Raw genomic sequence first — 25,495 nt, 5'->3', positions numbered from 1 at the left:
TGTAATGACCTTTATCGCTTTTCGACCTTCGATTATTAGGCACAAGGGCATGCCGATTCGAAACAATACGCGATAACGCATATTTCTATCGCCATGTCGAATTTCGTGAACTCAGACAATTCGATAATTCTTACTCCATTTCAATTTTTTATATTGTAAACAACGAGTTAATTATAACGTTACAGACAGGTCGTCGTACGTATTTTCGTACTTGAACTTTAATCCTGTTTTGTACTTTCATTCTATACACCGCAATATATTGCGTACGATTACATATCGATTACGAACGACTACACGATATATTACATAAATTATCGCATGACATATAGAGTTTTAGAAAATATAGCAATCAAATACGTAGATCACGGATATTTATACGGTTCTGAGAAATATAGAAAAATCCAAATAATTACACAATCATATAAAACGTATATAAAAATATGAAGATGTTTGAAAAGTTCGCAACATTTCCGAGAATTGATAAGCTCTGTAATCGATTGCGATAAAATTTGAAGGGGTTAATTTATACCTTTTAGAGATTTCATAAATTTAATTTATATGAAGCAGTATTGTATTTTATATTCGATAGAATGTCAATTCTACGAAAATACATTTTATTTGAATTTCACTACGAACTTTTCAAATATATGAACTATAAAATTACTACATTTAGCGAGTGAAACAAATATTTCGCATGAATATCCGTATTCCAAAAATGAGAATAGAATAAGTCAGAATGTCGAACAAACAAAAAACAAAGTTTGTTGTTGAGATTAATACCGCGAAAGAAGCGGCAGTCGCAAAAGTGTAGTCAAAAGCTCTCGTGCATGAAGAGAGAATTCTAAATATAAAGTTCACCAACGCTCGGTTTTTAACGTGGAACCCAACAGGAAGGCGTCAGTACTCAGTTGAAATTCGCACTCTGAAGCTCGCGAATTCGTCTAGCCGGTTGTGTCATTGAAACGCATTTTTTATTATTGATTCGTCATTAGTTGATTGTCGAACAGTGTTGTTAACGATACATTGTAAAGAACATGTGTGTGATCGGTAAGGATTATTCTTCCATCGATCAATAGTGAAAACGATTTTAATCTAAATGTACGGGTAAAAAGCAGAATGCTCATGCAAATTGTTTCAACCGTTCGCGGAGAGACGCGATCGCTGGATAACGCGTCAACGAGAGTCGTAAATTCTCGTTACGATTAAACAATCGACGCCACGAACTGATTGATCCCCTATTTCTATTACGAGAATAGAGGTGGTTAGGTTTGAGTATATATGTAACAACTATACTGGGTTGGTTGATAAAAGATTAATAAAAATAACGAAACAACAAGTTCAGTCAAAGATCAACAATTAAAAACGAAAAAGATAACAGTCAAGGTTTGTTTAGCGGTTTGCTTATAACGAGACCTATCGCACTTCGCAGCTTGAGACAGGCGTTATGTGTTAGATTCGATTCAATGTGTAACGTTCGACGTGTCACAAGGAACTAGCCGACTTTAGATGATTTCTTTGTCTCATTTTTAAGACGACCCCCACTCTACTTAGGTCACGCCACCGTTCGCGCCTATGATCACGTATGTCTATTCTTGCGTGGAAAACGTAACGGACGAAATTCGACGTTTCGAAAACTCGCTGCTTGGCGACAGCTATGCGCTCGTCGATACATTGTATATGATCCGGCGGTCAGATAAAGCGATCTGACTGCGACATTGTAGGGCCGCGAGCGACGGTTAGAAAATACAGCCTGTGGTAAGCCTCGTGGCGTAACATCCTCCCCCCGTTGAGAGGGTACCGATCAAATGATATGGTGTGGAGTCAGGTGCGTCGCTGGCGGATCTCCTTCGCTCCGTGTGGGTGGTCGGACTCGTTTGGATCTGGGTGAATGGGTAAGGGGACCAGTCTTTTGACGCCACGATCCAGGGTAGTTGTTGCCGTCTGCACGGTAGCGGTCCGTATGATTCCGTCGACTCCTGGATGGACCTTGATCACGCGGCCCAAAGGCCATTGCATGGATGGTACGTTATCCTCCCTGAGGACTACTACGGTGCCTACTCGGATGTCGTGACTGCCCTTGCTCCATTTATTTCGGATGTTCAGCTCGTTCAGGTATTCTCGATGCCAGCGGCGCCAGAAATGTTGTTTGACCCTTTGAATGTGTTGCCAGCTGGAGAGACGATTGGATGGAGTGTCCCGGAAATCTCGTTCTCGAAAGCTTGTTAGTGCATCTCCGATGAGGAAGTGACCGGGAGTAAGGACAAGAAGATCGTTTGGGTCAGATGATATTGGAGTCAGAGGACGGGAGTTGAGGATAGACTCGATTTCAATGATCAGTGTGTTCAAATTTTCGTATGTTAAGAGCTCGTTACCTGCGACACGTCTGAGATGTCGCTTGAAGGACTTCACCGCAGCCTCCCACAGCCCGCCGAAGTGAGGTGAGTTGGGAGGAATGAAGTGCCATTCGATTCGTCGATCGGCTAAAAAGGACTGAATCTTTACCTTATGATCGTCGGACTGCAGGAGGTTTCGGAGCTCTCGTAATTCATTGTTGGCGCCAACGAAGTTGGTGCCGTTGTCAGAATAAATTGTTACACAGAATCCTCGGCGAGCGATGAATCTTCGCAGAGCAGCAATGAAGGCCTCGCTAGTGAGATCGGTGACCAGCTCGAGGTGGACTGCTTTAACTGCAAGGCATACGAAGATTGCTACATATACCTTGATTTTTCGTCGGTTGCGATCCTTTCGTTCCTTGATGTAGAACGGTCCGCAATAATCGATTCCGACGTTAGTAAATGGACGAGATTCCGTTATCCGTGCAGCTGGAAGGTCGCCCATTACGTACTCTACTGGAGGTGGATTGGCTCGGCAGCAACGTACGCACTTCTTCAGCGTGCTCCAAACTTGACTACGGCCGTCGATAGGCCAGTAAGATGTCCTTAAGGCATATAAGGTAGCTTGAGTTCCGGAGTGGAGATTTAGGAGGTGTTCATGCTCGATTATGAGTGCTGTAACTGAGGATTTGGGTAGAATGATCGGGTGTTTTTGAGTGAAGGGCATTGGTGAATGACTGAGTCGGCCTCCGACTCGCAATATCTCGTCCTTGTCCAGAAATGGATTGAGTCGTTGCAGCTTCCCCTTCACTGCAGCATTTCGATCTGTGCGGAGAGTACGTATTTCATCTGGAAAATAACAGAGTTGTGACAATTTGACCAATTTGTTATGCGCATCGGTTAAATCATGTGTGGTTAGAGGTCCCCCCCGATCCTGTTTTTGCCTCCATCTGAGGCAACGAGCGGCAATTCTTATCAGCTTGGGCCAAGAAGAATATCTCTCCAGTAGACTGTGGTCAGGCGGAGTCACGAACAGACATGTTGCCTTCTTTTGCTCTGGTATTTCAGCTAATGGTACCGGGTTCCACGTCGGCCAGTATTTTTCAGGTTGTTGGAGCGTTTCCGGTCCATGTTGCCAAATGGTTGATCGCAGGAAGTCTTCGGGTGATTGGCCTCGAGATATGAGATCTGCAGGGTTATCGGTAGTGGGAATGTGGCGCCAATCGGAGGTGTGAGTCTTCTGTTGAATCTCTGTCACACGATTCGCGACGAAGGTTTTCAGCGTATGGGGTGATGTATTAATCCAATGTAGAACGATTGTAGAATCAGTCCAGTAAACGGTCCGAGAAATGTTGCTTGGTAAGGCTTGAAGGACTGTAGTGGCCAATGATGTGAGAAGAAGTGCTCCACACAGTTCCAGCCTTGGAATGGTTTGTGATTTGAGTGGAGCCACCTTTGACCTTGCAGTGAGGAGTCGTGTCCAGACATGACCATCCGGAGTGATAGTGCGAAGGTAGACACATGCCCCATACGCCCTTTCGCTGGCGTCGCAGAATCCGTGTAATTCAATTTCCGTTGCGGTCTTGATTATAGTTTTACGTGGAAACTTCACGTTATTTAGCAAAGGTAGCTGTGAATAATATTTTCTCTTTTCTGTGTGTACGTCAGCCGGAAGAGACTCGTCCCAGTCAAGTTTTAAAGTCCAAAGTCGTTGGAGCAACATCTTAGCGCGAACGATCACTGGTGCCAGTAATCCAAGAGGGTCGTAGATCTTGGCAATTTCGGAGCTGATTGTTCTCTTCGTAATTCGAGAGGCGGTAGGATTGATTTTGACGGAATATAGGATCGAATCGTCAAAGGAATTCCAAACAACACCCAGAGTTTTGAAAGTTTGCGATTCGCCTAGTCGCAGCTTATCGTTTATGTCCTGCTCGGAAAGTCCTCGTAGCAGTTCCCGGTCGTTCGCTGCCCATTTTCGAATGTTTAAGCTGGCTAGTTTAAGCAATTCTATGAGCTCCGTTCTCAGTGATTGTGCCTCGTCCTTTGTATCAGCTCCTGTGAGAACATCGTCGACGTAGAAGTCTCGCTGTAAGACCATCGCTGCTCGTGGGTATCGATGACCCTCGTCGTCTGCCAGTTGTTTGAGGCACCGAATGGCTAGATAGGGGGCCGCTGACAGCCCGCATGTCACTGTGTTAAGTTGATATATGTCAACTTCTCCATCAGAGTTGCGCCACAAAATTTGTTGGAATTTCCGATCCTCTGGACGCACAAGAAATTGTCGATACATTTTTTCGACATCGCCTGTAATGACGTACTGATGAGAACGAAATCTTAAAAGGATAAGAAATATGTCGTCTTGTAGTTTCGGTCCGTATGAAGTACGTCGTTTAATGAAACTCCGGTGGTGGTTGGTGCAGATCCGTCAAACACAACTCGGAGTTTTGTAGTCCGGCTGGATTCTTTGATCACGCCGTGATGTGGCAGAAAATATCCGTCGTCCGTGCAGTGGTCCGTGGTAATCTTCGTCATATGTCCTAATTCCAAGTATTCTTCTATTACGGCGTGTTAGTCGGCTTCGAATTGTTTGTCTCGTTGGAATCGACGGCAGAGGGAAGTGAGTCGCTTCATTGCCATGGCTTTCGAGGATCCAAGCGGAGGAGTTGTTTCGTTGAATGGGAGAGCGACAACGTATCGCCCGTCGTTGATGCGTTGAACGTGATTTCGAAAGTGCTCCTCGCACTGTCGTTCCGTTTCCGAAATGTGTGCGGTGGGCGGTCCCTCGTCGATTTCCCAAAAACGGGCGAGGTCCACCTGTAAAGCCGTCGTGGAGGCGTGAAATGCGTATGCTAATGAGTCCGATGACCCATCCGAATCGCGTTTTTTGCAGACGCAAGTCGGGCCCGTTTGCTTGACTGATATCAAGTTGGCCGACACAGAGTGATGCTAGTGTTGGTCCGGCGCTCAACAATATTTCGATCGGAGCAGGTCTATGGAATCTTGGATCGGCTAATTGGAGATTCCTAGGTATCTGTATCGTTGAGCGATCTACGGGTTGATTTGGGACCCAAGACGCGATAGTCGGTATGATTAGAAACGTCAAGTTGCGTTCGTATGTGCCGTCAATGGAGGTGATCGTGGCCGTGATGTAGCGTTTCGAGGTCGTCGATAACGTGTTGAGTGTTCCGATTGGGACCGAACATTTCCGTTGGTTGAGTTTTAATGAGTTAGCGAGTCTTTCGGTGATAAAGTTCATGCTAGAGCCGGTGTCTAGCAGAGCTCTACAACGAAATGGTTGAATTTCATTGTTCAAGATGTTGACCTGTGCTGTGACTAACAAATGGTGCTGCAATGATTCAGAAGGAAGCGAGGTCAATGAGTCCGTTTTCTGTGGTTCGGTCCCTAGCAGAGTCGTCTGATGACGTCATTGTTTTCCTTGTCGATTAGGACTGGACGATATAGTCGATCCCGAAGCCGCCGTTCGCGACAACCGAGATTCGCGTTTCGGAGATGTTCGCGGAGACGTTCGGGGAGACGCTCGGCGAGACGCTCGGGGAGATGCTCGGGGAGACGTTCGGGGAGACGAGGATGTGCGTCTCGAACGATGTGAGGAACGCGGGGTCGGTGAACTAGGCGAAGATCTACCGTTGGATGATCGGTCGCTCGACGATCGACCGCTTGATGTTCGGTTGACACGTGTTCGTGGTTTGCTACGCCCATGGTCTTGATGCAGATACGTGTGGTGTCGCTGTCTACAGATGCGATATGACCCCGCGGAGCATTGAGTAAGAGCGACGTCTAAACAATTGGTACAGAGCGACGCCCTTTTGGCGATTTCCAGGCGTTCTTTGGGCGACTTCGCTTTGAAGACATGACAATTCCATAATTCGTGTTGTCCGTGGCAGTTCGGACAAACCAACGTATTATGTGTAGTTATGAATGTATAATTTCGCGGCGCGTTCGGTCGCCGACGGTCGTGTTGATCGGACGCCCTTTTTTTTTTGACGGTTGATGCTGAACACGTTCTATCGCCATTCGTCCGTGTTTTCAGAAAATCTACCAAGTGCGTGTATGACGGCAGTTTCTTGTCCGGTAGTGTATGTTGCCATTTGCGAATGATGGCTGAGGGTAGCTTCGACGTGAAAAGCTTTAAGAGAACGGCGTTTGACGTGACTGGGTCCCCAAGTTTTTCTAACGCTTGGAGATTTACCTTGACTGTCTCGATAAGATCATCTATAGCTTCGGGTGTTTCCTTAGTTATCCTCGGATAGTCGAAATCAAGTCCCAGTGACGCATACAGATTTGACGGTGGCAGTCGAATTTTTCTTTAAGAACGTCAATGGCGATTGCGTAATTTGCCTCGGCGATGGCTAATGATTGTATGCTTCGCGCGGCCCATCCAGTCAGGGCTGATCGGAGATGATAAAATTTCTGAACCGGTGTTAAATGTTCATTTTGATCTATCGTTGACGAGAAGGAATCGTAAAATGACTGCCAATCCTCGAGGGCGCCGTCAAATGTAGGTATCCGAACCTCCGGTAGTTTAAGCGAAGCAGACTCGCGACCGGCGGCTGATTCACCGCTTGTCGATTGTGACGGCGTACTTCGTCGTATATTGATCAATTGTTTAGTTATTCGGCGTTGTAGTTTTTCGTATTCTTCCGCTAGTTCAATGCCGCGCGCGATCTCTCCCTTGTCTATAGCTACGATCTGGTTTTGTAAGCCACGGAGTTCCGTCTCGTAGGTTTCTAGACGATCTTTAATTTGTATCAAGTCGATCTCTTCCGGACAGCCTGATTGTTCGATGTCGTCCAGTTTTTTTGCGAAGCGTGTAAACTGGGCGATATAGTAGCCCCGGCGTCGACGCAAGGTGGCGAGTTCGTTTCCGGTTGCCATTATTTGTTATGTAATTGAGAGTGAACTCGTTTGAACTTACTTCTGTTGGCGATTGTCCACTTTGCGGCAGGAGGCTGTGTGGTTGCGTTTCAACCACCGAATTATACCTCTTCAAAGGTGACGACCCTTTACGTTACTGACCTCGCTGGGGTAGTAACGCTTCCGCTGCTAGATGTGTTGGGTTCACGTGGCACTGTATGGTAGTGGGTGTCACTGGCGTGCACTTTTCACTTGACACTGAATCCGGCTCGAAGGACCAAATGTTTCAACCGTTCGCGGAGAGACGCGATCGCTAGATAACGCGTCAACGAGAGTCGTAAATTCTCGTTACGATTAAACAATCGACGCCACGAACTGATTGATCCCCTATTTCTATTACGAGAATAGAGGTGGTTAGGTTTGAGTGTATATGAACAACTATACTGGGTTGGTTGATAAAAGATTAATAAAAATAACGAAACAACAAATTCAGTCAAAGATCAACAATTAAAAACGAAAAAGATAACAGTCAAGGTTTGTTTAGCGGTTTGCTTATAACGAGACCTATCGCACTTCGCAGCTTGAGACAGGCGTTATGTGTTAGATTCGATTCAATGTGTAACGTTCGACGTGTCACAAGGAACTAGCCGACTTTAGATGATTTCTTTGTCTCATTTTTAAGACGACCCCCACTCTACTTAGGTCACGCCACCGTTCGCGCCTATGATCACGTATGTCTATTCTTGCGTGGAAAACGTAACGGACGAAATTCGACGTTTCGAAAACTCGCTGCTTGGCGACAGCTATGCGCTCGTCGATACATTGTATATGATCCGGCGGTCAGATAAAGCGATCTGACTGCGACATTGTAGGGCCGCGAGCGACGGTTAGAAAATACAGCCTGTGGTAAGCCTCGTGGCGTAACACAAATGTTGCACGCAATATAATGCTCGCGTATATCTTTTATTTTCACTTTTACGTTCATTGTTTCCTAGAAACCTAAATATTTCATTCGACGAAAACAAAATAAAAATTTAAAACATCTTGCTCATAGCGCGCGAGAAAGAGTTCTTTTGTGAATCGAAGATGCGTCGGAGGGAAACGATAATTTTCTCACTAATTTCATTCTTACTGTTATACGATCACATTGTTCGATTTTCTATCGAATTATGTCACATACGTTCACATTGTTAACGATCATTCGACTGTTGGCTGGCTTAACAAACTAACTTGGCACCGGGTCAGATCTATCATAGCCGTTTGGGTGCATCTTCTAAAATTGGTCGTTATTATTATATTATTATACACATAAAAATAACCGGATGCTACAATGAAATGCCTTAGAAAATATCTGACTTCTATCGTAATCGCGTATTGGCGTTGTTAAATTTGTACACGATCTGTACATTTATACTCGCGTCTTTGTTGCACAATCCTTTGTCTCCTTGATGTTTATCACTGGCCATACGTCTACACATCAAGCATGTGAAAATGCAATTAATTACACGAGTATCATAGATTCTGTTGCTTTCAGAACCCAAGGATAATATCAAGGATAAAATCAATAAGGACGTCGGGGATAATGAAGTCTCCCCGAAAATTCTCAGGGGTTGTAATCGCGATGTGCGGTTTACCAGGTCGTGGAAAAAGCCAAGTGGCACAACGCCATTCGCGCAGACTCAACTGGAACGGCGATTCCACTAAAGGTTGGGAATTCTGTTTTGTTTACTGCCAATTGCTACACTTAAAAACGAAACCTGTTCATTAAATCATATTAGTCATCTTAAATAAGCGGCTTCGTAGTATTATTTCCATTCGACCAACAATTATCTGTGTTTCTTCTTTTTTTCTTTTTTTACTTCCTATTTTGTGGTTGTATTATGTGTACAAGTCACGTGTTTGATCATTAATTCGTTAGTTTTTCATTTTTCCCGTTTTTGTTTTCAACACGGTCGTTAAGAGGATTTATTACATACGCTAAATAGACTTGTTACGTAAATCAACATTTGCGGCGCTTTGAACAAATTTTAATTTCTATTTTGTAATATATTACATTGTGCTCTTCCTAGTTTTTACATTATTTCATTAACATTATTCATTAACATAAAAAGACATTATTTCATATTGTTCCTTTGTGAAATGCTAAATAATTGTTCTATATTTCATGTATAAATAAAACTATTCTTATATATTTTATACTGCATTAATTTCGTCATACCATTGTAGTAACGATGGTAATAATAAAAAATTTATAACTATTGATAAATAGTTATAATTAATTGCTAATAAAAAATAATTATTCAAATTATGTATTGCTACTAATCTTGGGGCGCCGGTCACCGGTGATCTTGATGATACCACGGCCAAGTTGAGTGCCGGCCACCGGTGACCCTGTCACGTAAAATAAGAAAGAAATTTAAAGGAAAGAAGAAAACTTTATTTTTTCCTCGTTTATACACTTCTGAACTCTAGCCGTGGCCGTTCGAGACTGAGGCTCTTACAATATTTTCTTACTCTCGGTGACATCTGTTTCTTCTTTTGTTTTTCATCCTTCATTATCCCCACTACCCTGTAGGCGTACGTGACTGTTGCTACGCTTCTAGAACATTCGGTGGAAGGACCGTTAGGACATAGATGAACCCTCAGGTACTCCGGCAATATACATTGTCGCCAAGGTCGCCATGTGTAATGTTCAAGTATCGGCTGTCTGGAGAATGTTTAGAAGTGGTCGCCTAAGGTGACGTCAGGGCAAAAGAGTTTGGGGTTACACTCCCCCCTCCTTAGAATGAACTTAGTCCTCGAAGATAGATGGATAGATAGATTCCTTTTCCTCTTTAAGATAGATGGGTGAAATTTTGCCTTGGGTGTTTCCAGGTCGAAGGTTACTTGTGAATCGTTGCTGGTGCTGGGCACAGGTAGAATCGGGGTGAATATGTTGATAGGTGCCGGGTTGATTGGCATCGGAGCGCTGGCTGATGGATTGTTATTTGTCGTGTTTCGCTTGATTTTACAACAGAATAAATGAAAATACAATTTCGGCATTCCTATTTTGTTGAGAAAGTATAAGCATATGAGAGCAATGGATAAATATCCTATAATTTGTAATATAGATATTCCCCGTGATTCAACTTGATCGATTCTACGAGCAAAAGTTAGTTGATTCGTTTGATCTTCGATTCAATCCAGAGTGTTTTTGTATCCGTAATTATCGTTAATAAGTTTTGTAGTTTTCTCTAGTTTATTTAGTAAAATAATCCAGTCTGAATCATTAGTTACATTGACTGTTTTGATTTTAATCTCGTAAGAAATTTCCTTGCTACTACCACTGATTCTCATATGGTTATTCTTGTACAATATGTCTACGGTTTTATTAGTTTGTAACAAAGATGGTTTCTCTAGTCTAACAATTCGATGTGTCTTTTCTTCGAAAATGCTCAGATCTATTGGTTTTTCTGGTATAGCTATAAAATGATTCTCAGCGTTTAATGGGATAAAAGTTATATCTTCAATGTTATAAACTACTACCTTACAGAATTTGACAGTGTTTTCTGCGCTTAAGATTTCAGGGTTACAATCGTGCTTCACTCGACGGTCGTGAATCGGCTGAGTTTGTTTGCAAATGTAAAAGTCAGATATAGAACATTGCTTATCCAAGTAGTTTTGATCGACATTGATGTAATTTAGTCCTGACGTTAAAAATATCGGATGAACTACTAAAGGTGCTAAAAACACTTTGTTCGTGAGAGATGGTATGGGATATATTTGCTCTATATCCCATTCCATGTCCATAACTGTTGGTACAGAAATTACAAAGAAAACTTTGTTTTGTCGAGTAAACAATGTGAGTTCTGAGATATCTAAAACATTTTGGAAATTCTCTTCCTTTGGTATAAAAGCGTTTCCTACTGTTTTGCTACCTAGTACTTGGGCGTAATTGTTAATAAAAGTTCCGGGATCAATAATCTGTGGGCTTATTATTCCTTGTTTTCCTAAGATGATTAAATTGAATATTTCGTCGATTTGGAAATGTAAGTCAGAGAGTGAGCTTTCTAGAGCTATGACTTTTATTAAGGTGATCTCGTTTTTGTTAAGCGTTTTAAGTTCGTTTGTTACACCTGTGTCTACTTGTTTCAGTCGCTGGATGACGTCGTTATTTAAAATTCGTTTAATCAAAGCTGTCTGGTTGGCTACTATGGTTTTTAGGCTGTTACCTTCTTCAAAGAGTTTGTCTATATTTTTGTTGATTATATCTAGATCGTTCGCGGCTAGGGTTCCAAAAAGAGTTTTACTAATAGATTCGATAGCGTCTACTAGTCCTCGTCTACTTCTGAGATGAATGTGAGCTAAGGATCGTAATTCGATGCTAAGTGTTCTGACGTTATTTAGTTTTGCTTGTAAAGAGCGTATTTCTGGTAATATGTTACAGTCTTTTCGTGTCTCGCAATGATTCCTAACTTCGGCTACTCCCTTTTCAATATATCTTACTTGTTCCAATACAGCACTAATATCTAGTCCTATAATAACATTTATGTGTTCGCTATAAAGATATGCTTTGGATCTTTTCTCATGAAATATTCCATTATTGTCAATAGGGGTTATTTTTAATCCGTTAAGGGTGGTAAAGCCGACGGCAAGGGTGATCGTCCTGAAAAATAAGGTTTTATTCTGTTACCGTGGATTTTCTTAACTCGATCTCTAATGAGAATCTCATAATACGGTGTCTTGACTGATTTAATAACGTAGGGTCCTAACCATTCGTCGTCCAATTTATCCGACTTATGATCGTTGTGAAGGAGTATACGATCTCCTTCCTTAAATAAGGTTTGAGTTCTAATGATTTTTCTTGTTTGATCTCTCATGTACCTCTTTCTACTTTGTTCAAGAGTGTTCTTCGCTATCATTCTATATTTTTGCAATTGTTTTTGCCATAGTGCAAACATTTCTTCGTAAGTGTAATTGGAAGTTCGGGATACGGAAGACGGGAGGTTGGCTTTTCTTCCAAATGTTAGTTCGAAGGGTGAAAATCCAGTTGCATCGTGTATCGCGGTATTATACCCTAGGCAAATAAAGTCTAATACCTGATCCCATTCTTTATTAGAATCGTGTAGGCTCGTGCGAATCATGTCTTTTACTGTGGCGTGTTTTCGTTCTAAGGATCCGTTAGATTGAGGATGAAAACTAGTGGTCTTTATATGTTTGATTTTAAATGCTTCCTCGAATTTTTCCATTAGTTCGCTAATAAAGTTCTGTCCCTGGTCTGTTAGTATCGTTTTGGGTGCTGAGAAGATGTAAATGTAGTGGTGCAGTAGTGCATCGATAATCGATTCGGTTCGTTGTGTTTTCAGTGGTACTAAAACGAGATATTTCGTTAGGTCATCGTGAGTCGAAAGAATGTATTGATTTCCACGTGTGGTTTTAGGCATCGGACCAATTAGATCCATGGCTATCTTTTCGTTTGGCTCTACTGATGTCTGAGGAATTACGGGTTGTTCCTTGGGTCTGATTCTAACTAGCTTTTGTCGTTGACAAGCTTCGCAATTTTTTATAAAATCTTCTATCCTTTCCATGAGGCGTGGGATTTTGAATTGGTCTTTGATTTTACTATATGTCTTTTGAATATCCAAGTGTCCACTAATGTCGTTATGGTTTTCGCGTATAATGTCTAGAGCTTGTTCGTCAGTTATGGTTTGTATTGGTTCGTATGCAAAAGTTATTTCTTCAATTTGGTCATTAATAAACATGAGTGTTATTTTGATCCTAGCTTTTTCGGCTTCGGTAAAACTATTGTCTCCTATCCCAATTTTCTTGTGTTTCTTGGTTAGTTCAAAAATTTTTCGAATCCAAGTATCTTTGTCGAATGGACCTAATGTTTCTCTATTCAATTGATAGAAGGTGTGATCGTTTGGCGTGATTTTAAGTCGTCTCGGGTGTGTCGCGTCTTCTGACCATGCGTTAAAGTGTTCTACAATATTTTCGGAGTTTGCAGGTGTGTCTGGGACTGATTTGTCGGTAATTTGGTAAATTTTTCTGGAAAGTGCGTCGGCTGCTGTGTTCTCTTTACCTTTGCAATAATGAATATCGTACTCGTATTCTTCGAGTTTAAGTCTCCATCTAATCAAACGCGAGGAAGGGTCTTTGCAATTTTTGAGCCAAGTGAGTGCTTGGTGATCGGTTCGAATAACGAATCGTCTTCCTAACAGGTATTGCCTGAGTCTCTTAACTGCCCATACGATAACTAATAATTCCTTTTCTGTGGTAGAATAATTTTTCTCTGGGGGGTTGAGTGTCCGTGATATGTAACAACAAGGATGTCCGTCTTGTGATAAGATTGCGCCTATTCCTTCATTGGAAGCGTCTGTGGTGAGTGTGAATGTTTTCGTGTAGTCTGGGTATGCTAAAACTGGGGCTGAGCATAGCTTTTCTTTTAGTGTGTCAAAGCTTGTCTGTTGCGTTTCTGTCCATCTAAAAGGATTGTCTTTCTTTGTGAGATCTGTTAATGGTTTGGCGAGTTTGGAAAAGTTTTTAATGAATTTTCTGTAGTATCCAGCTAATCCGAGAAATGACTTTACGTCTGTTTGTGTTTTGAGAATCTTAAAGTCTTTAACTGCGGAGATCTTTTTAGGATTTGACTTTATGCCCTCGTGTGTTATGACATGTCCTAAGTATTCTAATTCAGGTTTTAGAAACTCGCATTTGTCGGGTTGGATTTTTAGTCCTAACTCTTTTAATCTTTGCAATACTATAGCAAGGTTTTCATTGTGTTGTTGAATTGTACTACCGAATATTATTATGTCGTCAAGGTATACAAAGCAGTATTTGTTCAATAATCCTCGTAACGCGGTATCCATCATGCGTTGGAAGGTGGCTGGGGCGTTTTTTAAACCGAATGGCATGCGATTATAGTGAAAGTGTCCCTGAGGTGTGCTAAAGGCTGTATATTTCTTTGAGTCGGGGTCCATAGATATTTGATGGAATCCCGAAGATAAATCTAGAGCAGAGAAGAATTTGGCGTTGCCTAATTGTGATAGAATGTCGTCGATTGTCGGTAGTGGGTAGGCGTCTTGATCGGTAGGTTCATTTAATTTTCGAAAGTCGATAACTATACGCCATTTCTGTTTGCCTGATGCGTCTGATTTCTTGGGTACTACCCATACTGGACTGTTGTAAGGAGAATCTGATTCTTCAATGATATTTTTATCTAACATTTTTTTCATTTGTTTTTCAATTTCTGCTTTATGGGCCTCGGGAGGTCGGTACGATTTGGTATTGACGATTTTGTTTTCGCGTAGGGTAATAGTGTGTTTTGTTAGGTTAGTACAAGGTAGGGTATCGGATTCTAGGTCAAACACGTCTATGTAATGTAGGAGGATCTTTTCGATAGGAATACGAAGTTTGTCTTCAATATGGTCTAGTCTAATTATTTGTTTCATTTTAGCAATTTTATCGAGATCGTGTTCATAAGAAAGATCATTAGTGATTATAGTTGGTTGCTCACCAGTATTGCAGAAACATACTCTCGTCGGAACTTTATCCAGATAAATTGTTTCGATTTTGGTTTGCCCTGGGAGAATGGTTTTCGGCGCCTGGAAAAATATTTCGTTCCCGTTTAATTGTATCGATTCGTTGTTAATTCGATATGAGTAGTTAGAGAGCATAGGTAAACCAATTATTCCGTCTTCTATTAAAGGAAAATCGTCTGGCACAACGTGAAATGTGTTCATGATGTTAAAGAATTGAAAGTCTACTGTTTCGTCAGTTTGGAATTTGTCATTGCCCATGTAAAATGTTTTAGCTACTGTCATTTTAGGTTTAAATATGGCACTTGATCTTTTAACTAAATTTATTCCTGCACCGGTATCGATTAAATATCGTTTGATTTCTGTTCCCGATCGAACTCCAATGGATAGAAGTTTTCCTGTTGTTGCGTGTACTCGTACGACGTCTCTCGAGGTTCTGGTAGCGCTGTTTCCTCTTCTCGTCCCGCATTCTCCATGTTTATATTGTAGCTGCGCGGTGGCGGAAGATTTCGCTGGCTGGCCGGTTGAAAATTTTCGGCAGTAATTTGCGGTATGTCCTATTTGGTTGCACTTAAAACACTTCATTCTCCCTCCGTTGTTTATTTGAGTGCTTGTCGGCAGGCGATTGAGCGTAGTCATCGGACCGCTCCTAAGTGGGGGTTTGCGTTGTGACGATACATTCCCTCGGGCGAATGAGTGAGCTCTTATTTGCTGGCTGCACTGATTTCCGCGGTTTCGCTCAATTTCTCCGATTAATAGTTCTGCTTCGAACGCGGCATCTTGTGCTTCTTGTAAGGTGCGCGGTTTCATGCTTGATGTTCTGATTTCTATCTCGGGTTTTAAATTTAGTATGAACGTTTCGGTTGCGCGTTCGTTCTCTAGGTCTATCGCGACTGCTCGTCGAATAGGATCGCGGATTTCGTGTTGCAATGCGTATATAAGTTCATTAAGACCGTGTCGAAATCTTTTGACGTACCGTGTACTGATTCGTTAAAACTTTGCCGAGTTCTTTGTAATATATCTCGCGCACCGTTTGAAGTTACGTTAATCGATACGAACTTCCTCAGATTTTCGAATAAGGCGCCGTACGTCTCGATAACTGAATGTCTAATGCTTCTTTCGGCTTCGCCGACAATGCGTTTGGTTAAAATTAATTTCAATAAAGCACGCTTTTCCTTACATTCCGATCTAGCTTCGCTTACCCGCTTGATGAATCCCTCCACTCCAATGTCATCTTGACCGTTGAGGACTGGGATGAACTCGATGCTGGTTTTCGCGTCGAACATATGTCGTTCGTACGAGGCTGATTCTTCTTCCTCGTCCTCGGAGTTCGCTGGGTCGGAGGTTTCTGGAGTTTCTTTGATCCGAACGCGTTCTTCCGGAGATTTCACTATGCGGGTGTCCCGAGTAGTGCTTCTGCTGGCAGAACTAGTATCGTCTGTCATAATTGAGTTGAACTCAGACGTATCTACGGAGGATTGTACTCCTAGCTTGAGTTCGGCCACAGTCTTCCCTATTGGTTCTATTTCCTTGATCCGTTGAGTGCTTTCATCGCGAATTAGTTTATACAAATCATTTATAGCTGCCTTATGTTCTTCGTGCTGGCGCTGCATCATATCCAAAATTGCCCGCAGGTTTGGATCACCGCTAGTCGAAGCGACAGGTGTAATTTTCTTATCGTCCCTTTTGTCCATTTCAGAGTAATAGATCGTCGGAGTCTGACGTTATCGAATGCAATCGATCGATCCTTTTAGAGGAAATGGTTCTACTTACTAATAAAACCGTTTTTCGTAATCCAGGTTGCTTGATACACCTTTGGTCGGATGTCCCGTAGGCCAAAACCGTAATCTTGTTTTATCCAACGTTGATGTATCCTGGCAGGATCGCCAAAATGTCACGTAAAATAAGAAAGAAATTTAAAGGAAAGAAGAAAACTTTATTTTTTCCTCGTTTATACACTTCTGAACTCTAGCCGTGGCCGTTCGAGACTGAGGCTCTTACAATATTTTCTTACTCTCGGTGACATCTGTTTCTTCTTTTGTTTTTCATCCTTCATTATCCCCACTACCCTGTAGGCGTACTGACTATTGCTACGCTTCTAGAACATTCGGTGGAAGGATCGTTAGGACATAGATGAACCCTCAGGTACTCCGGCAATATACATTGTCGCCAAGGTCGCCATGTGTAATGTTCAAGTATCGGCTGTCTGGAGAATGTTTAGAAGTGGTCGCCTAAGGTGACGTCAGGGCAAAAGAGTTTGGGGTTACAAACGCAGCGTTGAGAGCTCTGGCCCAACGAGACGCGATGCACGAGTGCGCTACATGGCTCGCAGGCGGAAATTCCGTAGCTGTAAGCATCAATTAGACGCGTGACAAACGTCTAGTAAAGATGTGAAATTGAATAGAATCTGGAGATAAATTCAGTATCGAAAGGAGAACGCGTGCCGTTGCATTCGATCGAAAATAATCGCAAAAGTTCAAGAGATTTCAGTATCGAATCGAGAACAACAACACACGCGATTGTATTTGATTGAAAATAATTGAAAATAGTTGAGAAAGATTCGGTATCAACACGAGAACGAGAATACGCTCGGTTATGCTTGATTGAGAGTAATCGAAAAAAGTTGAGAAAGATTCAATGTCGAAACGAATGCAAGCACGCGCGATTGCATTTGATCGAAAATAATAGAACAAAGTTAAGAAAGAATTTTAATCGTTGCGCATTTGAAGAATCCGACCGGAAGAAGAAACACGTGTTTTTTTTGTTATTATGTAACCGGAGCTGCAAGAATAGATTAGAATATTAGAACGGTCAAGGGTCGTATTTATACATAGATCGCGCTAACGGTGGACGACGCGATTAAACCGAGGCTAGTCAAGCCGGTCTACCTTTCTCCGACCGAACCGAATATCGTCGTACGAGTTTTACCTTGCTTAATATTTTTAACAACATGTACCAACGTTCCACGATAGAAACCGCAATAGTTCATGGTGTTGAAAGTAGCTTAAGATCGGCTCGTTATTTTCTCGATATTATGCGCTTTAGAAATAGTCGAGAATTGAACAAATATGACACGAATTCAATATGAAGACTACAACGGTAAAACGTGTCTTCACGTTAAATTTTAAATTCTATGTGGAAACGTATCTTAGATATTATAGGAAACTAATTATTTAATTCTGAAATTAACGGTGCATTTTTCCTTCCAAATTATATCATATTGAAATATTCCTATTTATTCTAATTTATCGTATTCTTTCTATGTGGTCTTGATATATATGTTAACAATAAGAGAAACCAACATGTAAATTCATATATAAATTACTCGCCATAATTATTAGGACATCTACACGTTATAAGCATCGATTGGAACACTTTGACACTTTTCTTTATCTGCTATATCTTACATTACAAAGTACATATGCCGCGAATGAAATAACAGATTTATAACGAAATTACTAGAAACGAAAGCACTCCATTCGTATTAAATATCAATATGTGCCCTAATATTTATGGCCGGCGGTGTTCTTAATTGAACAAAGCGATAATTAATTTTGACGAAGGGCCTGTAGCAACATGAAGACACTTTCAGTATTTAAATTGCATTTATCGGGAGAGAAAAACAAAAGTATAGGTTTCATATTCAAATGTGTTTAAATAATACAAATATTAGCTTAGATCATGAATTTATAGCACGTGTCAAAATATGATATAGTTTTGGTTAATTTTGACTTGCATTCTGCTGGTTTACACAAATTATTGGAAAGCTACCTCCTTGTTGCAGCAATCTCTCCAAATATACAATACAAAGAAAGACAATTGAAAATCGATATAGTCTAATGTCTATTTAAATAAAATGCGTAGGAAGAAATATACTGAAATTTGAGTTTGCGAGTCGTCACAGTTAGTTGCATTTAAGAATTTTCCTGTTTGAAGATCCTGGACGCCACGTTGGTGATGCGAGCGCAGCGCGCCGAGGTCTTCGACTATTTTTCCGGGCAGCGGTTATCGCGTCCTCATTATCGAGTGCGTCTACGACGATCCGGTTGTACTGGAGCGAAATTACAAGGAGATATTGCGGTACAGCGCTTGCTATGTTGGCATGGATTCAATAACAGCCGAAGAAGATCTACGATTGAAGATAGCTCATTACATTCGATCTTACGAGCCAATGGATGAGAAGACGTATCCACGAATCCGTATCGACACCGGCAGCATGGATATCGAGTCCTGCATCGTGTCTGGCGATGTGGAGACAAATGTCCTTGGATATCTTGGAAGCGTCACTGTTGAGCCGCATACTCTTTATTTCTCTCGGGTTGGTAATCCATCAAATTTTACATTTGTCATCGTTTAATCCCCATCTCAAATGTTCTAATCCTAGAAGCTCAGCCTTAGCGTCTTTAGTCTTAATTATAAGAATTTTTCGACAAGTGATAATGATAACGATAATGAAGAAACGTGTTTGTTCTTAGATTACAAGCTGAGTCAAGGACAATTGAGCCAGGTCGTGGCGCTTGCAATTATTAAAAAGATTAACATACATAACTGAGCACTTCATTTAGCATGACGAGTCCTCAATTGTTTACACACAACATGTTTTAAAAGCATACGTATACGTATACGCATACGTAAAAACATACATATTGTATTTTTAAAATCTTGCTATCTTATCAGGGTTTGGTTCCAAAAGTAATTTCTTCTCGCCTGATCGTAATCTTATCATTGCTACGCCTCTCTTTTTGAACGTAATCAGAATATTCTACGATTTGGTAAAACTAAAGCTCTCCCTCTCTCTTTTGATTACAGCACGGCGAAAGCGAGTACAACGTATTGGGTAAGGTTGGTGGTGACGCAGTTTTAAGCGCACGTGGCGAGAGATATGCACAAGCGTTGGCCACCAAGTTCAACGCTATGCGTATTCCCGACCTGCGCGTGCTAACTAGTCGCCTTCGAAGGACTATCGCGACTGCTCGTGGCGTGGAATCGCCCCAAGAACACGTGACAGCACTCAACGAACTCCACGCCGGTATCTGTGAGGGGCTGTCTTATGAAGACATGCAGGAGCATTATCCGCAGGTAATTTCAGATCAAACGCGTCTTCCTCCTCGAAATTTCGTCACTGCTTGCATTGAATTACGTTTAAGGTGTTGTTGACCAAAGTGAAATAGCGAGTGAAGATAATTTATACTTTTAAGGATGATTCATCGAAAAATGTGTAAATTCGGTTTCACTTACTACTTGCCTAATCTTCTGGCTGTATTTAAACGAGCCTTCAATCGGTTGAATTTATCAATCCCTAGCTCTAAGAGCTTTAATTTATTTGTGTAGTAAATGGTAGATAGCTGTAACAGTTATCATTGTAGGTTATAGGGTATAACGGTATAAGCTTTTTGGGTATATAGAGTATATAGGGTTTATAGGGTATAAGCTTTTTGAATTAATCTAATTGTATCAGTATTATGTTAGAAACATGGTACTATAATTGACACATTTAACATTAGTATTTGATCAAAATTTTCCCAGTGATTGATTAGTTAATGCAGTTATAATTTGTATTTCAATAAGTTTGGGATCCTAGATATGGAATATTTATTATCTACTAGGTTTGTCAATTTAATTCTCTAAGCGAACAACTTTCAATCGTATCTTGGAAAATGAATAATAACATAAATCTTCACGGATGACTCAAGCATTGAATACTTGGCCACTGGGGAAAAGTATCGAGTGACTTAACGTCTGCGCTAACAGTCTGTAACTGATTAAAATTCAGTTGTATGCAAATTTATCCATTTACATCCACGAAATATTTGCTTGACTAATGAGAATGAGCGTTGAAGTTCAAAGAAATATTCCCAGTCAAGTACATAGCAGATAGAATATAATCACAATGTTTCACGTTGCTAGATCGAACTCAATCAGTCTGATTAATCTGAACGAAGTTTTAGAACATGGATAAATGAATATTATTGTTTAATCGAGCTATCGCGGGGAGACGCGGTCGTTAGAATACGCGTCAACGAAAGTCGTAAATTCCCGTTACGATTGGATTAATCGACACCACGAATAGTTCGATCCCCGTATTTCGGTTAGGATAATCGGGGTGGTTGATGCGGTATAACACTGGAAGTCAGAGTTATAATAATGTATATTTCCAACACTTTATACAATCACACAAAGTAGTAACGCCGTTGATTAAGATACAGATAACGAGAGAAGAGTTAGTCTTGAATGAGAGAAGGAGAGCTTTAGGCGCTCTAGGCCCTTGAGAGTTATAGGAACTGTCGGAGTTCTGGATAAGTGAGAGCCTTAGAAGACTCTAGGCCGTGTAGGCACCTTGAGAAATGATGAAGGAACTCAGAAAGATACAGGAACGGTGAGAGTTGTAGGAAATGCAGGAACCCTAGGCACCGTGAGAGACGATCAAACTCCAAAGTTTTATTCTAATGTGAATGCGGAGGAAAGCTTGGTATGGGTGTGCCCTTTGAACGAAGAACGCGGATTCGTTGCTTACATTTTCAGTTAGTAAAGTGAGGGAAATAATCCGCGATGTCGATTGGTTGGGACCAATGTTAGGAAGGAAGAGAGGAGGAAGAAACCTCCTACCAACTTGGGTCCTAGGCGACATTGTTTATAGGGAAACTCAGATTTTCGGTTAGGTATATCTCCGCTTTCTTCGTTATTCTTAAGAGCACATAATAAACCCAAGGACCTTTCTAAAAACCGGCCGAAAACACTTCTGGAATTAGAAAGTCTTTTCTGGCAAACAGATGTGCTTAGACCTTGTGTGCGAACAATGCAGCTAGAATTGCTACTTTATAGTGGGTCCTTGGGCCTATGGAGTGTTAGAAGGACGACAGGTAGACCGTTGGTTGGCAAGCCGCGCGCGATGGCGTGCAGATGTGTTGCACGGCGTAACATCCTCCCCCCGTTGAGAGGGCACCGATCAAAAACCTGTAGAGATAAAATTGATTAAATCTTCTATCCGCCTCCTTGTTGATTGTTGCTGCCCTGTGTACTGTGGCCGTCCAGAGGATGTAGTGGTCGCCAAGAGGAATTTGATGATACGGCTGGAAGGCCGGTGCGCTGAGGATATTTGTCTGTCCTGGAGACTGCTTCGTCGCTGCGTCGAAGGACCGTTGACTGCCTTGTAGTCTGGACCGCCGTGGTTCTTGGCATTGCCAAGAAAGTTGCCACTGAAGTTCACGGATCCAGAAATGTCGTGAAGAGCTCGGCTTACGAAGTATTGTAGGACACCTCAGACCTGGAGGTGTCGTTATACATCTCGCCGATTTCCCAATGGTAGATCATATCTGTATGGAGATGCGCTTTTCATCTGCCTTCTTCGATGTTTGTAGTTGCCTTGATGAGGCCGTCGTCGCCAGGGTAAGCTCGATGATACGACCGAAAAGCCGTTGCGTAGAGGACACCCGTCTGTCCTGGTGTCTGGTTCGCCGTTGCGTTAAGGGGCCGTTGAAGTTCACGATCCAGGATGTATCGTGAAACGGTTCGGCCCATGCAGTATCGTGGAACACCTCGACCCATGAGGTGTCCTTGAATAGTTTGCCCCAGGAGGTGTCGTTGAATGAAACTCCGGTGATGCATGGTATAGATTCGAACACGCCGCAGAGTTGTGTGTTTGATTGGGGGACTGAGCTCCCCCCGATGATCTGCCCCAATTGTGCTATCTTGTCCCACATGTCGTGGATTGTATCGTGGTAAGACCTGGAGCAGATTTCGCCTTTCTTGTATGGTATCTCTGCAACATCAGATTCGTGAAAGTATTGCATGTCATTTGGACATCCTCGTTGCTGTTTCGGCTGAGGAAGCGTGGAGGAGGTCATGGTTGATTGAGGGACGAGGCTCCCCCCGTAGACCCATCCGGATCGCGCCTTCTCGCTGATGGCTGGTAGCTGTACCGGCGTGGCCCAACAATCCGCAAGAGACAGAATCAGAGATTTGTCCCACGTAGTGCTCTGTGGGCTTAGTGGACAAGTGTTGAAATCAGCTGGCGCGTTCTGAAAACTACTAACAATTAAATGATTAGTCATAGTGGTAATAACGTGGAGATGATCCCGATTTGGGTTACTCGCAGGCGTGGCTCCTCGCCGCCGTGGCGATGGAGAATTCTTCGCGTTAGGTCGTGGAGAAAGACTCTCCGATATGATGTCCATGTCAGGTGTAACATGTAAAGTGGTGTTCTCCGTCGGCGGAGTATAACTGTTTTTGTCCTGGACGTGATTCAGTTCCTTCCTGTCTTGCAGATCTGGAGCATTCGGCTGATTCGAGACATCTTGTGTAGTTGAATCAGATGGTTGCGATGCTGACGATGGGAACGTGGTTGTCGTCAGATCGCGTGTGGGTGACACGTTATGAGTGTCACGCGGTAAGCTCAGCGTGGTATGCGACGAAATCGCCGTTTGAGTGGATGCGATGGTTTCCGTTGGCGGAATACGACCGTTGTTGTCTTGGATGAGAGTCGGTCCCTTCCGGTCCAGAGGGTCTCGAGCGATTGATTGATTCAAGACGTTGTGTAACGTCGAATCAGATGATTGCGATGCTGACGCTGCGAACGTGGTCGTCAGATCGCGGACAGTTGACATGTTGTGAGTATCACGCGGTGAGCTCCGCGTGGTATGCGACGGGATCGCCATTTGAGCTGGTGCGATGATTTCCGTCGGCGAAGTACGACCGTTGTCGTCTTGGACGGGATTCAGCTTTGTCCGATCCAGAGAATCTCGAGTGATGGACTGATTCAAGACGTTTTGTGGCGTTGAATCAGATGGTTGCGATGCTGACGATGGGAACGTGGTTGTCGTCAGATCGCGTGTGGGTGACACGTTATGAGTGTCACGCGGTAAGCTCAGCGTGGTATGCGACGAAATCGCCGTTTGAGTGGATGCGATGGTTTCCGTTGGCGGAATACGACCGTTGTTGTCTTGGATGAGAGTCGGTCCCTTCCGGTCCAGAGGGTCTCGAGCGATTGATTGATTCAAGACGTTGTGTAACGTCGAATCAGATGATTGCGATGCTGACGCTGCGAACGTGGTCGTCAGATCGCGGACAGTTGACATGTTGTGAGTATCACGCGGTGAGCTCCGCGTGGTATGCGACGGGATCGCCATTTGAGCTGGTGCGATGATTTCCGTCGGCGAAGTACGACCGTTGTCGTCTTGGACGGGATTCAGCTTTGTCCGATCCAGAGAATCTCGAGTGATGGACTGATTCAAGACGTTTTGTGGCGTTGAATCAGATGGTTGCGATGCTGACGATGGGAACGTGGTTGTCGTCAGATCGCGTGTGGGTGACACGTTATGAGTGTCACGCGCTGAGCTCCGCGTGGTGTGCGACGGGATCGCCATTCGAGTTACTGCGATGGTTTCCGTCGGCGGAGGTTGATCCTTGTTGTCCTGGATGGGATTCACTTCCTTCCGGTCCAGTGGATCGTGAGAGGTTGGCTGATTCAAAGCATTTCGCGGCAATTTGATACCAGTGGCTGATCCATTGTGTGCCGGTCTCGATGACCGGGGTTGTCGTGCTGTACGTTGGTTACGTCTTAGCCGATCGCATATATCGTTATACTGTTCTCTGATCTCGAGACCGCGCGTTTGTTCTTCCGGGAGTTTAAGCGACGCGGACTCGCGGCCGACGGCTGATTCGCCGCTTGTCGATTGTGACGGTATACTTCGTCGTGTATTGATTAATTGTTTGGCTACTCGGAGTTGCAGTCTTTCGTATTCTTCCGCTAGCTCACTGCCGCGCGCGATCTCTCCCTCGTCTAAAGTTACGATCTGGTGTTGTAATGCACGGAGTTCCTTCTCGACGGTTTCTAGACGTTCTTTAATTTGAAGCAAGTCGATCTCTTCCGAACAGCCTGATTGTTCAATGTCGTCGAGTTTTTTTTCGAGGCGTGTAAACTGGGCGATATAGTAGCTCCGGCGTCGACGCAAGACGGCAAGTTCGTTTCCGGTTGCCATTATTTTTTATGTAATTGATAATGAAATCGTTTGAACTTACTTCTGTTGGCGATTGTCCACTTTGTGGCAGGAGGCTGTGTGGTTGCGTTTCAACCACCGAATTATACCTCTTCAAAGGTGACGACCCTTTACGTTACTGACCTCGCTGGGGTGGTAACGCTTCCGCTGCTGGTTGTGTTGGATTCACGTGGCACTGTATGAGAGTGGGTGTCACTGGCGTGCACTTTTCACTTGACACAGTATCCGGCTCGAAGGACCATGTTTAATCGAGCTATCGCGGGGAGACGCGGTCGTTAGAATACGCGTCAACGAGAGTCGTAAATTCCCGTTACGATTAGAATAATCGACACCACGAATAGTTCGATCCCCGTATTTCGGTTAGGATAATCGGGGTGGTTGATGCGGTATAACACTGGAAGTCAGAGTTATAATAATGTATATTTCCAACACTTTATACAATCACACAAAGTAGTAACGCCGTTGATTAAGATACAGATAACGAGAGAAGAGTTAGTCTTGAATGAGAGAAGGAGAGCTTTAGGCGCTCTAGGCCCTTGAGAGTTATAGGAACTGTCGGAGTTCTGGATAAGTGAGAGCCTTAGAAGACTCTAGGCCGTGTAGGCACCTTGAGAAATGATGAAGGAACTCAGAAAGATACAGGAACGGTGAGAGTTGTAGGAAATGTAGGAACTCTAGGCACCGTGAGAGACGATCAAACTCTAAAGTTTTATTCTAATGTGAATTTTTTTTTTTTTTTTTTTTTTTATTTATTAGAATATTTACAATCAATTCT

General features: G+C 42.8%; 2 protein-coding genes across 5 annotated transcripts in view; one reads left to right on the top strand and one right to left on the bottom strand.

The window, feature by feature from the left end:
- Window positions 1–25,495, top strand: part of LOC126927600 (6-phosphofructo-2-kinase/fructose-2,6-bisphosphatase-like) — a 136,610-nt gene that overhangs the window by 103,592 nt on the left and 7,523 nt on the right. Inside the window, exons 1-3 of one of the 4 annotated variants that reach the window (XM_050743656.1) lie at window positions 16,989–17,074; window positions 18,662–19,043; window positions 19,535–19,804. The exons of 2 other annotated variants lie outside the window; for them this stretch is intronic. In XM_050743656.1, coding sequence (XP_050599613.1) covers window positions 18,828–19,043; window positions 19,535–19,804 — 486 coding nt within the window. In that variant the 5' untranslated portion in view covers window positions 16,989–17,074; window positions 18,662–18,827. Of the gene's footprint in view, window positions 1–16,988; window positions 17,075–18,661; window positions 19,044–19,534; window positions 19,805–25,495 lie in introns of those variants that run through there. One more of the 4 variants, XM_050743655.1, reaches the window with a different exon arrangement.
- On the bottom strand, window positions 1,652–25,418 carry LOC126927599 (uncharacterized). Its single transcript, XM_050743653.1, has 2 exons — window positions 24,743–25,418; window positions 1,652–3,182 (listed from the first exon to the last, which is right to left on the bottom strand). Exon 2 carries the CDS (start codon window positions 3,058–3,060, stop codon window positions 1,822–1,824), a length of 1,239 nt encoding a protein of 412 aa, XP_050599610.1. The 5' UTR covers window positions 3,061–3,182; window positions 24,743–25,418; the 3' UTR covers window positions 1,652–1,821.

This window comes from Bombus affinis, unplaced genomic scaffold (assembly GCF_024516045.1).
Source record: "Bombus affinis isolate iyBomAffi1 unplaced genomic scaffold, iyBomAffi1.2 ctg00000166.1, whole genome shotgun sequence".
In the NCBI taxonomy this organism is placed as follows: Eukaryota; Metazoa; Arthropoda; class Insecta; order Hymenoptera; family Apidae; genus Bombus; species Bombus affinis.
This window is presented reverse-complemented; position numbering and strand designations above follow the sequence as displayed.

Coding starts and splice junctions, on each gene's coding strand:
- LOC126927599 (XM_050743653.1), bottom strand. CDS start 3,060: ATGCCCTTCACTCAAAAACACCCGATCATTCTACCCAAATCCTCAGTT.